Source organism: Dendropsophus ebraccatus, chromosome 9 (assembly GCF_027789765.1).
Source record: "Dendropsophus ebraccatus isolate aDenEbr1 chromosome 9, aDenEbr1.pat, whole genome shotgun sequence".
NCBI lineage: Eukaryota > Metazoa > Chordata > Amphibia > Anura > Hylidae > Dendropsophus > Dendropsophus ebraccatus.
Window position 1 is genome coordinate 102,536,963 of NC_091462.1, and position 12,950 is coordinate 102,549,912.

Genomic DNA, 12,950 nt, shown 5'->3' on the forward strand with positions numbered 1-12,950 from the left:
AATTTAGACTGGTGCAAACTGGCCACAGCAACCAATCACAGCTCAGCTTTCATCTCTGGTGAAAGAAAAGCTGAGCTGTGATTGGTTGCTGGGGGAAGTTTGCACCAGTCTAAATTTTACACCCTTTGATAAATCTTCCCCTAAGACTTTTTTTTTTTTTTTTTTTTTTTTAAGTTACAGGTACACAAATATTTAAAAATGACACTGGTGAATATCAGGAATAAAGGCAAATTATTTGTAAGGGTCCGATTCCACGGGCCGATGGGGGCCCGATCAATAATGTAAACGAGTGGCGACCTGCTAGATCGGCACTCGTTTACTGGGCCTATTACATGGCCCGATAATTGTTTAGCAAGGGCTGCAGCGACATTGTTACCAATGCGGTCCGGGCCAGTAATTGGCTGAGCGGTCTGTCAGCTCACACAGGCTGCTCCGAAGCTGCTGCTGCACGCAGGACTGGGAGGAAGAAGGAGCGCGGAAGACCTGCAACATGGTTAGGTAAAGTATGGTGGTTATGGAATCGTCGGTCGCCCGCCGTGCATGGCTATTACACGTAGCAATGTGCGGACGGTGCCCAGCAATTATAGGTCCAAACCTATATGAACAATCAGCCGATGACAACGGCTGTGTTTATTACACAGAACAATAATAGGCTGGATACGTGTAATAGTACCCTAAAGCCCCTATTCCATGGTCCGACTGTGAGGAGCAAACGAGCGCTGTCAGCGCTCGTTTTCTCCTTGTTCCCCACTCGCTGCCACCGCTACTACATGCGGCGGCAGCGAGCGGGTAAGTGCGGGAGGGGCTGCGGGGAGGCTGCCCAGGTGATCGCTAGATCGTCCGGACAGCCCATAGAGGATAGCGGCGGTCTGCTGCCGCCAAACCTATTCCACTGTGCGACGGCAGCAGATCCCTGCTATCACCCATCAAAATAATAGACACCTTTGTGGCAGCTGACAGATCCCTTTATAATTCATTAGGGTACAACATGCAGCAGTCCAGCACTGTACTGCGGTGTCTGTCTGATATAAGCCATGGTGCAAATGTGAACAGAGCCCGAAACCAGGAAACCCCCTGACTCCCATGGATGGGTTCATACTACAAAATTCTCGCGGACAATGTCCGCGGAATTCCGTCCTGTGTCTGCGCCGGCTCCATAGACACCATTCTATGGGCCGTCGTATTCCGCCAAAAGAACTAACATGTCACTTCTTTCAGCGGATAGCGGAATACGCCGGCCCATAGAATGGTGTCTATGGAGCCGGCGGAAAGGCGCGCGGACACACGACGGAATTCCGCAGACATTGTCCGAGAGAATTCCGTAGTATGAACCCACCCATACTGTGGAGATGTAATGTAACATCTAATACAGATGCTCCCATACCTGGGCTGTCTGTGTTATACACAATACGGCTCCGTCCACACTTGATGTTGTCTCCATTGGAAGAAGTAGCTACACCTCCGATGTCAGCAATCCAGCTCTGAAAGAAGAATGGCAGCATATGAGAACACACAATGTATAGCTCTCTCCTGAGACCACCATGCACATGGATGATCAGTTTGGCAAAGCGTGCATGGACTTGGAACGGGAAGAGGGGGTGTTAAGACTTTTCCAAACTCCTCTGGTGGCAGCTTATTTCCCAAAGCCATAGGATCAGGCATGTTAAAATCCAATTGCCCAATCTTACTTTCCCCTGAAATGTACCTTCGAAGGAGAGATGGAGGGAGAGATGGAGGCTTTGTACATCAGGTGATCGGCCGAAATCACCAGGTTTGGACGAGAAATGGAATATATATGGTCAGCTTTCTGTCTGTTCTTGCTGGGTCAATTGTCAAAACTCTCTTGAGACAAGTTCAATATGGACGCTGGTTTGTAATAGTATTATTACCTACTTTACTTAGTATATGGCAGTGTTAAAGGGATTATCCTGGATTGGAAAAACATAGCAGCTTTCTTCCGTAAACAGCGCCACACCTGTCCTTAGGTTGTGTGTACTATTGAAGCTCAGCTTCATTGAAGTAAATAGAGCCAAACTGTAATACTACACACAACCAGACGACAGGGGTGGCGCTGTTCATGGAGGACAGCAGCTATGTTTGTCCAAAAATGGCAGTTAAAGGTGTACTCAGGTGAATTTTACTTCTATTTAAAAATCTCCAGTCTTCCAGTATTTATCAGCTGCTGTATGTTCTGCAGGAAGTGGTGTATTCTCTCCAGTCTGACATAGTGCTCTCTGCTGCCACCTCTGTCCATGTCAGGAACTGTCTAGAGCAGTAGCAAATGCCCATAAAAACCCTCCTGCTCTCCAGACTGGAAAGAATCTACCACTTTCTGCAGGAAATACAGCAGCTAATAAGTACTGGAAGATTTTTTTTAATAGGAGAAAATTACAAATCTCTGGCACTTTCTGGCACCAGTTGATTTGAAAGATTTTTTTTTTTTTTTTCGATGAACTACCACTTTAATTGTCTTGATTTCTGAGAAAAGGAAAACGTGTCTGCACATAGTGATTTTCCCTACGGGTTCCGTAGACCTTCTTGCAATGTGAGGTGTTACATACAGGCTTCTCATTGAAAGGTGCCTTATATTTAACAAAGCTAAAAATATTTTAATTTGGATTTCTAGGTCACGGCAGGCTGCACGCTCCAGCGGCTGTCAGCAGCCTCCCCGCCTAGCAAAACTTTCCATGGATGGAACAACACATTCATGTATGTTTTCTGCTGACTCTCACAGTAAGAGCTACGGGTGACTGAGGTGATGGATATTATAAAATGGCTATCCCTTCAAGCAGGAAAGGAGAACCTGCAGCCCGACAGCTATTGCAAAACTACAATTCCCATCATGCCATTAAAGCTTTGGCTGCCCAGGTTTTATGGGAATTGTAGTTTTGCAATGGCTGGAGAGCCGCAGTTCCCCTTCCCTGTCTAAGGCCCCATGCACACGTCAGGAAAATCTATCCGGATTTGTTATCAGTGTTCTATTATGCATGTACACCCTTTAAGATTTTTCCTGAAAGGCATATGTGCCACAAAATAGGCCTGGAAATTTTAGGACATATCCTATATTTTGTCCAGAAATCCGGCACGAATGCCCCATAGAACTCTGGGAGCATCTGGAATTCTGAACAGCTCTGGATGCACACCTGGAAACTGTTCGGAATTCCACATGCACTGCTAGCCAGACCAGGCCAGCGACAGCACCCGGAACCAGTGCTGCTGAGTGCTAATGCTGGCCCCTTAACTGTATGTGCTCCTAATAAGGAGTGCATACAGCTAAATGCGGTACAGTGCTTGACAGGGCAAGGAGCCATTGGCTCCCAGCCCTGTCAATCACACTTGTGGCCAAAGTTAGCATTATAAACAGGAAACACTGACTGTTTCCCAAAAGGCTTCCTGACAAGTACTTACTGACCATGGAAACTGCTAGAGATGTTCGCTGTAGGCCTTAAAGGAGAAGTCAGGACATTTTTAAAATCCTGCAGCCGGACTTCTCTTTTAAAGGGGTTATCCAGTGCTACAAAAACATGGCCACTTTCCCCCCTCTCTTGTCTCCAGATTGGGTGGGGTTTCCAACTCAGTTCTATTAAAGTAAATGGAACTTAAAGGAGAAGTCCGGCGAAAAATTTTATTAAAGTATTGTATTGCCCCCCCAAAAGTTATACAAATCACCAATAGACACTTATTACAGGAAATGCACATAAAGTGCTCTTTTCCCTGCACTTACTACTGCATCAAGGCTTCACTTCCTGAATAAAAATGGTGATGTCACTTCCTGGATAACATGGTGATATCACTTCCTGAATAAAATGGTGATGTCACTTCCTGGATAACATGGTGATGTCACTTCCTGGATAACATGGTGATGTCACAACCTGACTCCCAGAGCTGTGCGGGCTGTGGCTGCTGGAGAGGATGATGGCAAGGAAACACTGAGGGACACAGGGCACATGTTTTTGTAGCACTGGATAACCCCTTTAATGCATACCTGTAGTCTACACTGCAGCTCCCCTGTGGTTGTAAAACTACAACTCCCAGCATGCTAGGCATTGTCGTTTTGCAACAGCTGGAAAGCCACAGGCTGGGGATCACTGGTATAAACCAACTCTGCAGCCTTGTATTAGGGATCTGTAAAATTTCTTTGCGCCGCCATATGGTGCCTCCATTGAACACCATATTGGTGTGTTAGAATTCCTTAGAAGACATGCTTTTTGAGGAGAATACACATGGCATGATGGTTCTCCAGATGTTGCAAAACTACAACTCCCAGCATGCCCTGACAGCCTTTGGCTGTCAGGGCATGCTGGGAGTTTTAGTTTTGCAACAGTTGGAAGAGCTGTAGATGTTTGTTATCCCCGCTATGAGTAACTGCTAGAAGGTGATCTGCGGCACAGGAAACGCAGGAGGAAATGAGATTCTTATGACATGCCCGTACAAACAAGATACCGGAAATTTCTCGATCTGCAGCTCACTAATACTAAGCTGGGTGAATGTTAGCGATGACAGACGGTGTTCACACATATACACGGAGCTCAGTGTGGGAGGACTGTGTGCCAAGCTCCTGTGTGACACATGCAGTACTGCAGGAGGGATTAGCGGCAGTGACATATTTTTAGTGCTTTTATGTCCTTATTTTCCTTTCCACCATTTCACAGCTTTTTTTTTTTTTGTGTGTGTTTATATAACGGTAGCGAAAACAGCTGAAAGGAATAAAACAAAGGAAGCAAAGACCTATTAGAATTACGCAAGAGCTTGGCTGGGGGAAGCAGAACACAAGTATAAAATAGAAGCTCGAGAGAATACACGGCACAGTGCAAATGTAAAAGAAAGAAAAACACTAAGATACTATCTTTATGGGGGTCGGATCTCTATAGATGCCTTGACGAGTATTCCTAAAAGACCCCTTTAAGGGATCTTGTATAGGCCTAATAGAAGGATGTCTGATTGGTGATGGGGGGTGATCTAAAATGTTCCTGTGATGTGAGAAGATGACAGAGTCTCTGCTCACCACTGATTTCCGGCACTTGCCTTCATTGAAACTGATGGATGTGTCCTTTTTGGCCTGAAATGCGCTGACCTGTGTGATATGTGCGTTTTTACTACCCTAATAAAGTTCATTTGGCCCTGGAACTGGAGTCCATTGTTGCCATAGTTACTGGGTTGTCCAACTGAGTTGTCTATGTGCGGATGGGTTCCCAGTGGGACTCCATTTTGATATGTGACATATGGAGTGATGGCTGATCATCATGGCAGCTAATGTAAGTGAATGGGATCACGTTGCAACCTGCAATAATGGCAGAAATCCATCCAGGCCACACTGCAATGCAGCCTGATTCAGAAAGCGCAGTACAGCGTGACCCAGCTCACTATGACGCCTTAGCTTAAAGGGGTTGTCCAGTGCTACAAAAACATGGCCACTTTTTCCCCTCTCTTGTCTCCAGACTGGTCGGGGTTTGGGACTCAGTTCCATTGAAGTAAATGGAGCTTAAATGCAAACCACACCTGACCTGGAGACAAGAGAGGGGGAAAAGTGGCCATGTTTTTGTAGTGCTGGACAACCCCTTTAATGGGCTAATGTCTTCACCCGATCGGCGTGCTTTTGCTCCTGACGTTCAGAATCGGACTTGTGAATGGAACCAACGTATCCATAGTTACCCGAACTTCTGGCGGTATTAGCAATTGCACGCCGATCTGTAAATAAACCTAATGACAGACATGCTTTAAAGTGTCACTGTCATCATTGTCAAAAGTTTTGATCATTCAGGGTCTGAGTGTTCAGACCTGTACCGATTGGGAGAACGATCCTGGGAGTAGACCGTGGTAAACGCGGTCCTCTCCCCGTCACATAATCAGACTGGGTCATAATGTAAGTCTATGGATCCTGACTGATTATGCTGACAGGGCGGGGAGCGGATTGTGCTTAGTGCTGTGCTCTCCCCTCTCGTTCTTCTGATCAGTACAGGCATGAACACTCAGACCCAGACCAATAAAAACTTTTGACATGTCCCTATGACATGTCAAAAGTTTTCTATGACAACAGTGACACTTTAAAAAAAAAAAAAGTTGACCTTAAAAATTTCGACTGGTCGACATCTCTGAGACCCCACTGATCTCTAGTACACAGTATGTGTTCTTCATTAACCCCCCCCCCCCCCCCAGCGCTCAATCCATCTCATTGCAAAAGTTGGCTCCAGAGACCTATAATGACGCCTGTCTCCTGCAATGACATGGATTAAGCGTAAAGTCGGGGAGTGAAGAACACTGCTGGGTGCTTCTCTCAGCTACATCTAGAAATCAGTGGGGGTCTCGGCAGTGATCAAAACTTGTCACGCAAATCGTTATTATTTTATAAATGGTATTGCGTTAACCCTTTATATTCGGGCACACACAACATGACAGACACATTGCAAATCGCTAGCCTTGGTGCTCTCTGTCTGCCACTTGAGAGAGTTATGTGGGTTGCAATATGGCTACGATCTAATTGTAAATAAGGTGCAAGCAGGTTACAGTCGCATGCCACTTTGGTTAAAGTCTGCGACTAACTGATTTGTTTATTTTGCAATAGTCACCTTGTGGTTTCATCAGGTCAGTGCAATCGCGATGACAATTATCAGATGTAGTGTCACAATATTCCATCTTCTTGTCACATGATTAAAGTTACCCAATTGTCAGAGACCAAGGAATGCATTGCAATTCCAGCTGTGGTCCCTGAAGGTCAGGGACAGAATTGTTATTATTATTATTATTTATTTATAAAGTGCCCTTAATTCCAGAGCACTATTCCAGTAAAATTCCAGAGTTTTACTCCCATAACCCAAAGGGTACTATTACACGAAGCGATTTTTTGAAAATCAACGATTAACGATCTCAAACGATTGCTATGGCGAACGACCTGAAATCGTTCGCCCAATTACACGGAACGATGATCGTTACCTATGATCGTTATTGCTTTTGCCCTGTCATCGCCACTGCGTTCGCCGCTACTGCGAACAACCGAACGACGTCTTATCAACAATAAAAATAGGTCCAAATTCTATTAAACGACCGGTCGTTTAATCGTTGTCTACTATTACACTAAACGATTATCGTTCAAATCCAAACAATTTAACGATTTTCTGAACGATAATCGTTCCGTGTAATAACACCCTATGGGTCCCCCTTCTTTTTCGGTGTCTTTCCCTAATGCTGCGAATTTTCGCAAAAACGATCGCATTTGAGCAATAATCTGCTTGTGTAAACACAGCAAACGATCAAGCGACGAGCGAGAAATCGTTCAGTATGACCTTCCAACAGGTTCTCAAATCATCGTTGGTCGTTCGCTAAAAATTCGCAGTCTTTCACCGATTCACCCTATGTGTGAGATAGGCTTAAGCGATCTTAAAGCGATCGCAATAACGAATTTTACAAACGATATATCATTCCGTCTAAACTATAATTATAAAAAAATTCATCGTTACTTTCAAATCGTTAATCGTTCGATTGGGCGAATTATCTCTCTGCGTAAACGCAGCCTAATGCTGCGTTTACACGTAACGATTATTGGCCCGATCGTACGATTAGCGATGTCGGATTTACGATTTTTTTTTATAACGATCAGCGTTTAGATGGTACGATATATCGTACGAAAATTCGCACTGCGATCGTTTTGCGATCATTTAAGCCTATCTCACACATTGGTTAAATCGGCAAACGGCTGTTCACACGGAACGATTTGCGAATTTTTTGCGTACGATGAACGCCGATTTGATGACCTGATGAAAGATCAAAATGTACGATTTATCGTGCGTCGTTCGATCGTTCGCTGCGTTTACACGTACGATTATCGTTCGAATTCGACCGTTATCGCGCAAATTCGCACGATAATCGTTACGTGTAAACGCAGCCTAATAGACAGGCATGATTTACACCCCAGCTGATAGCTCCGAGCCGTACATACTACACTGGTTAACACCCCACAACACTGACCCCTTGAACCCGCGTGCAGATTGTGCAGGTACACGTAACGTCTTTCCTATACGGCTATACAACTGACCTCACCCCGTGTACCCCCACCCACTGCACGTGATGCACATGTAACCCTATAGCCGTCCTGCTCATTCATTGCAATAAATACGGCACACTTATTTAGCATATCAGTGCGTCTCTCCAGCGGTTGCAAAACTACAACTCCCAGCATGCCCTGACAGCCGAAGGCTGTCAGGGCATGCTGGGAGTTGTAGTTTTGCAACCGCTGGAGAGTGACTGCATATAAACACACAATTGCAAAAAGTTTCTCCCCATGCATTAACCCTTTAGAGCTATCACCCTATTCCTAGAGCACTACAACTCCCAACAGCTGCACTGCATGCTGGGAGTTGTAGTGCCCCGCCAGCTAGACGGCTGCAGGTTGCAGAGCACCGTATAATCCTCACGTCTTACCTCCTTCTTGGGGATCTTAGGGATGCAGTTCTTGTATTTGGATGTCTTGAAGCGGTTCATGATGGTGGGTGCAGAAGGGAAGCCTGGCTTCCGGGGACTGTCACAGTGTGACTGAGCTGGGCTGTCTCTCCGGCTGTCTTGTTGCTATTCAATCAGATTAGCTCTCTCTGTGTCAGTCTCTTCCTTTTGCACACTCTCTCCTCTCCCTAGAGTCCCTCCCAGCCCCTGAGACAGCTTCCAGCCATGAGATCTGCAGATGATTGCTTCTGTCTGCTCCTGTCCTGCAGCTCATCTGTCATCCTCTGAGCAGGTCTGCTACCGTACACACACAGGCTTCCCTCAGCTTCAACTTCATGCAGTTCATCTCCAGCAATGAAAAGCTCTATGGAAATTAAAGGGATTGTCCAGAATTAGAAAGACATGGCTGCATTTTTTTTCAAGAACAGCATCGATACACCTTGTTGCTGCAGAATACATGCGGGTTTTTATAGTGTCACTGTCATTTCTAGTAACTTTTGGCACGTCCTCAAGCATGTTTGCAACACTTTCGAGATTTATTGCAGGAATCCCCGCCCCCCCAAAAAAAAAATCTTAAAGGGGTTATCCAGCGCTACAAAAACATGGCCACTTTCTTCCCGAGACAGCCCCACTCTTGTCTCCAGCTTGGGTGCAGGTTTTGCTGCTCAGTTCCATTGAAGTGAATGGAGCTTAATTGCAAACCGCACCTGAGCTGGAGACAAGAGTCGGCACTGCTGTTATTCCAAAACTTGGAGGACCTACTTCATTGGGTAAACTGCCTACAGGAGGCACCTAACCAATGCGGAAGACTAGCTACTGGAGGGACCAACTCAATAAGGCTATGTGCACACGCTGTATTAGACCGGCTGTTCCGTGACCCGGCCGGTACTGCAGTACCGGCCCGATGATCTTTTTAGCTGCAGGGTTCTAATGCGGGCACATCCGTGCGCTCCCACATCAGAACTCCCCACTGCACACTATGGAGTGTGCGGCCAGAGCTGCTCCCTCCATAGTGTGCACTGACAGGGTTTTCTACGGCCGCAGAAAACTGATATGTCAGTTGTTTGCGGCACTGCTAGAGATCCCGAACAGAGTGTATACCATGTGTATACGCTCCGGCCGGGATCCCATAGACAGCAATGCACCGTATATTATACGTTGTGAGAACATAGCCTAACGGTGATTACCCAGAGGGGGCACCTGGCTATCCACAGGAGCGACCTACCTAGTGGGGGGACCTATCCCCACCCCAACCAATTTACCTACCCACTTTACTGTACGAGACCGTAAAGGGGTCATTGTTTTTGTTTAGGACACTATATGTTGGGAAAGGAAAGGGGGGAGCTGGAAGATTGAGAAGACAAACAAGAGGTGTTTTCCTGTCAGGTTCTGCAGTGTGTATTATAATGAATTTCTGGGGCACAGTGTGTATTATAATGAATTTCTGGGGCACAGTGTGTATTATAATGAATTTCTGGGGCACAGTGTGAATTATAATGAATTTCTGGGGGTACAGTGTGTATTATAATGATATTCTGGGGGTACAGTGTGTATTATAATGATATTCTGGGGGTTCAGTGTGTATTATTCTGAATTTATGGGAGCACAGTTTGTATTATAATGAATTTCTGGGGGTGCAGTGTGTATTATAATGAATTTATGGGAGCACAGTGTGTATTATAATGTACTCTGGGGGTGCAGTGTGTATTATAATGAATTTATGGGAGCACAGTGTGTATTATAATGAATTTATGGGAGCACAGTGTGTATTATAATGAATTTATGAGAGCACAGTGTGTATTATAATGAATTTATGGGAGCACAGTGTGAATTATAATGTATTCTGGGGGTGCAGTGTGTATTATAATGAATTTATGGGAGCACAGTGTGAATTATAATGTATTCTGGGGGTGCAGTGTGTATTATAATGAATTTATGGGAGCACAGTGTGTATTATAATGTATTCTGGGGCGTCGCAGTCTATTATAATGAATTTATGGGAGCACAGTGTGTATTATAATGAATTTATGGGAGCACAGTGTGAATTATAATGTATTCTGGGGGTGCAGTGTGTAGTATAATGAATTTATGGGAGCACAGTGTGTATTATAATGTATTCTGGGGGTGCAGTGTGTATTATGATGAATTTATGGGAGCACAGTGTGAATTATAATGTATTCTGGGGGTGCAGTGTGTAGTATAATGAATTTATGGGAGCACAGTGTGTATTATAATGTATTCTGGGGGTGCAGTGTGTATTATAATGAATTTCTAGGGCACAGTGTGTATTATAATGTATTCTGGGGCGTCGCAGTCTGTATTATAATGAATTTATGGGAGCACAGTGTGTATTATAATGAATGTATGGGAGCACAGTGTGTATTATAATGTATTCTGGGGGTGCAGTGTGTATTATAATGAATTTATGGGAGCACAGTGTGAATTATAATGTATTCTGGGGGTGCAGTGTGTAGTATAATGAATTTATGGGAGCACAGTGTGTATTATAATGTATTCTGGGGGTGCAGTGTGTATTATAATGAATTTCTAGGGCACAGTGTGTATTATAATGTATTCTGGGGCGTCGCAGTCTGTATTATAATGAATTTATGGGAGCACAGTGTGTATTATAATGAATGTATGGGAGCACAGTGTGTATTATAATGTATTCTGAGTGCATTGTTTATTATAATGAATTTTTGGGGGCGCAGTGTGCACTATAATGAATTTCTAGGGGCTCGGTTTGGGCCTATGGGAGCCGTAATTTTACGGGATAAAAATTTCTATAGTGCGTAAACCTGTTTTGGCAGTGGGTAGATTTTATTATTAGGATAGAAATAGTTGACAGTTGATAGTTGAGTCAACATTAATTACATTATTATTTTCAGCTTTTTTTTCCCTCTTGTCCAAATTACCTAGAAACTTCCCTGGATAAACCTAAACTTATTGTGATCTAAGTTCCTTTTACATAGGCCACTTATCATCTGATTGCGTTTGGCCAATAAAATCACTGTGATGGGCTGCATACTGCTCTGTGTAAACAGGTGACGTGTGGCTAACAATGACGGTGTTAGGGGACCAACTGATGGTCTGGTAAGAGGTACATTTTAAGAGGTTATTCCAATGTTAAACTTATGATGTCCTGGCAGGTTAGGTGGTAAGTATCTGACTGGTGGGGGGCCGTCCTCTGGGATCCCCACTGATCATAAGAACAGGGGTCCCTTGTCTCCCAAGTGAAAAGAACGGTAGTGTATACTCTGACGCCACACCATTCATTCTGTATGGGACAGCCGGAGATAAGTGACTAAATTGTGGCCGTTTGCCCTCACAGATCAGATATTTATCACCTTTCCCGCGGATGAATGATAAGCTATATGCTCAATATACAACTGTCCAGAAGGGCACTTTTCCATGGTATGCCAATGTGATAAAGTTATCCCTTATCCACAGGATTGCGGTGTGCGACTGACCACTGGGGCCCCCCATAATCTTGAGAAAGGAGAACCCAATCTACCATTACAGTGGAGTAGTGGGTCGTACAGGCTAACCACGGCTACATTCATTATCTACAGGAGCTGCCGAAAATAGGGAAATACTTTACTCAGCGTTCCGGCAGCAATAAAGCGGCAGAGTGCACGCATAATCTTCTGCTCCATGCTAATTGTTTTACTTCTCAAGACAGAAAGGGTCCCTAGAGGTCAGACCCCTCACAATCAACAAGTCCACAGGACAGGGGATAACTTTATCAACTGGGAATACCTCTGTATTATCAAAGTCAGCTAGGAGATAGTTAAAAGAAACAGCATCACTGTTGCTTCTTTGTTCTGTGCTATTCCTATATCCTTGTTTGTTGATTTGATAATTTTCAAGGAATACTTCATGTTGGTAATTAATCACTATGTATGAACAATTTTTGTATCATTTGTAGTCATATAGTCATTTGTGACAAGTGTGTATCCTGTGCTGTTTGTGTTGTTTCCTCGGTGAATTTACCATAATCAGCCACTAGATGGCGACACAGCACCAGTAGCCATCTATACAGTTTACAATGACTGATCTTCCTGCAAAGGAAATGTTACCAGTCATCTCTCTATAGCTATGCCAATCTATCATCACAGCCTGCTCATTTGTGGACCACCGCAACACTCTGTTCTCCACCTTTTGGTCAAAGGATATACTATATTTTTACTATATCTTTCTATTGCTAACATAGGTGTGTATTTAGGGGTACTTTGGCGACTTTTTGTTTTGTTTCAAATCAACTGGAATCAGAAAGTTATATAAATTTGTAATTAACTTCTATTTAAAATCTTCAGTCTTCTAGTGTCAGCGTAATGATTATAGATTATGATTTATAGAGAAACATCTCATTTTGTTATGAGTCTTAATAGTTAATTTAGTTATGCCACAGCTCCAGACAGCCAGCTTATGCTAAAACAGCAAGACCGGACCCCCAGAAGTTCCTCTTTCTGGATGATTAAAAGAGAATCTTGACAGCTTGCCAATTGCTGTACTTA

The 12,950-nt window shown here is 44.2% G+C and overlaps 1 protein-coding gene across 2 annotated transcripts in view; it reads right to left on the reverse strand.

Moving 5' to 3' along the window:
• The window catches only part of PAM16 (presequence translocase associated motor 16), a 125,912-nt gene extending 117,119 nt beyond the window's left edge, over positions 1–8,793 (reverse strand). Inside the window, exons 1-2 of one of the 2 annotated variants that reach the window (XM_069984130.1) lie at positions 8,416–8,787; positions 1,385–1,481 (exon numbers count right to left, since the gene is read on the reverse strand). In XM_069984130.1, the coding sequence (XP_069840231.1) occupies positions 1,385–1,481; positions 8,416–8,475 (157 nt within the window). In that variant the 5' untranslated portion in view covers positions 8,476–8,787. Of the gene's footprint in view, positions 1–1,384; positions 1,482–8,415 lie in introns of both variants that reach the window. The other variant, XM_069984127.1, reaches the window with a different exon arrangement.
• Between the last annotated feature and the right edge of the window lie 4,157 nt (positions 8,794–12,950).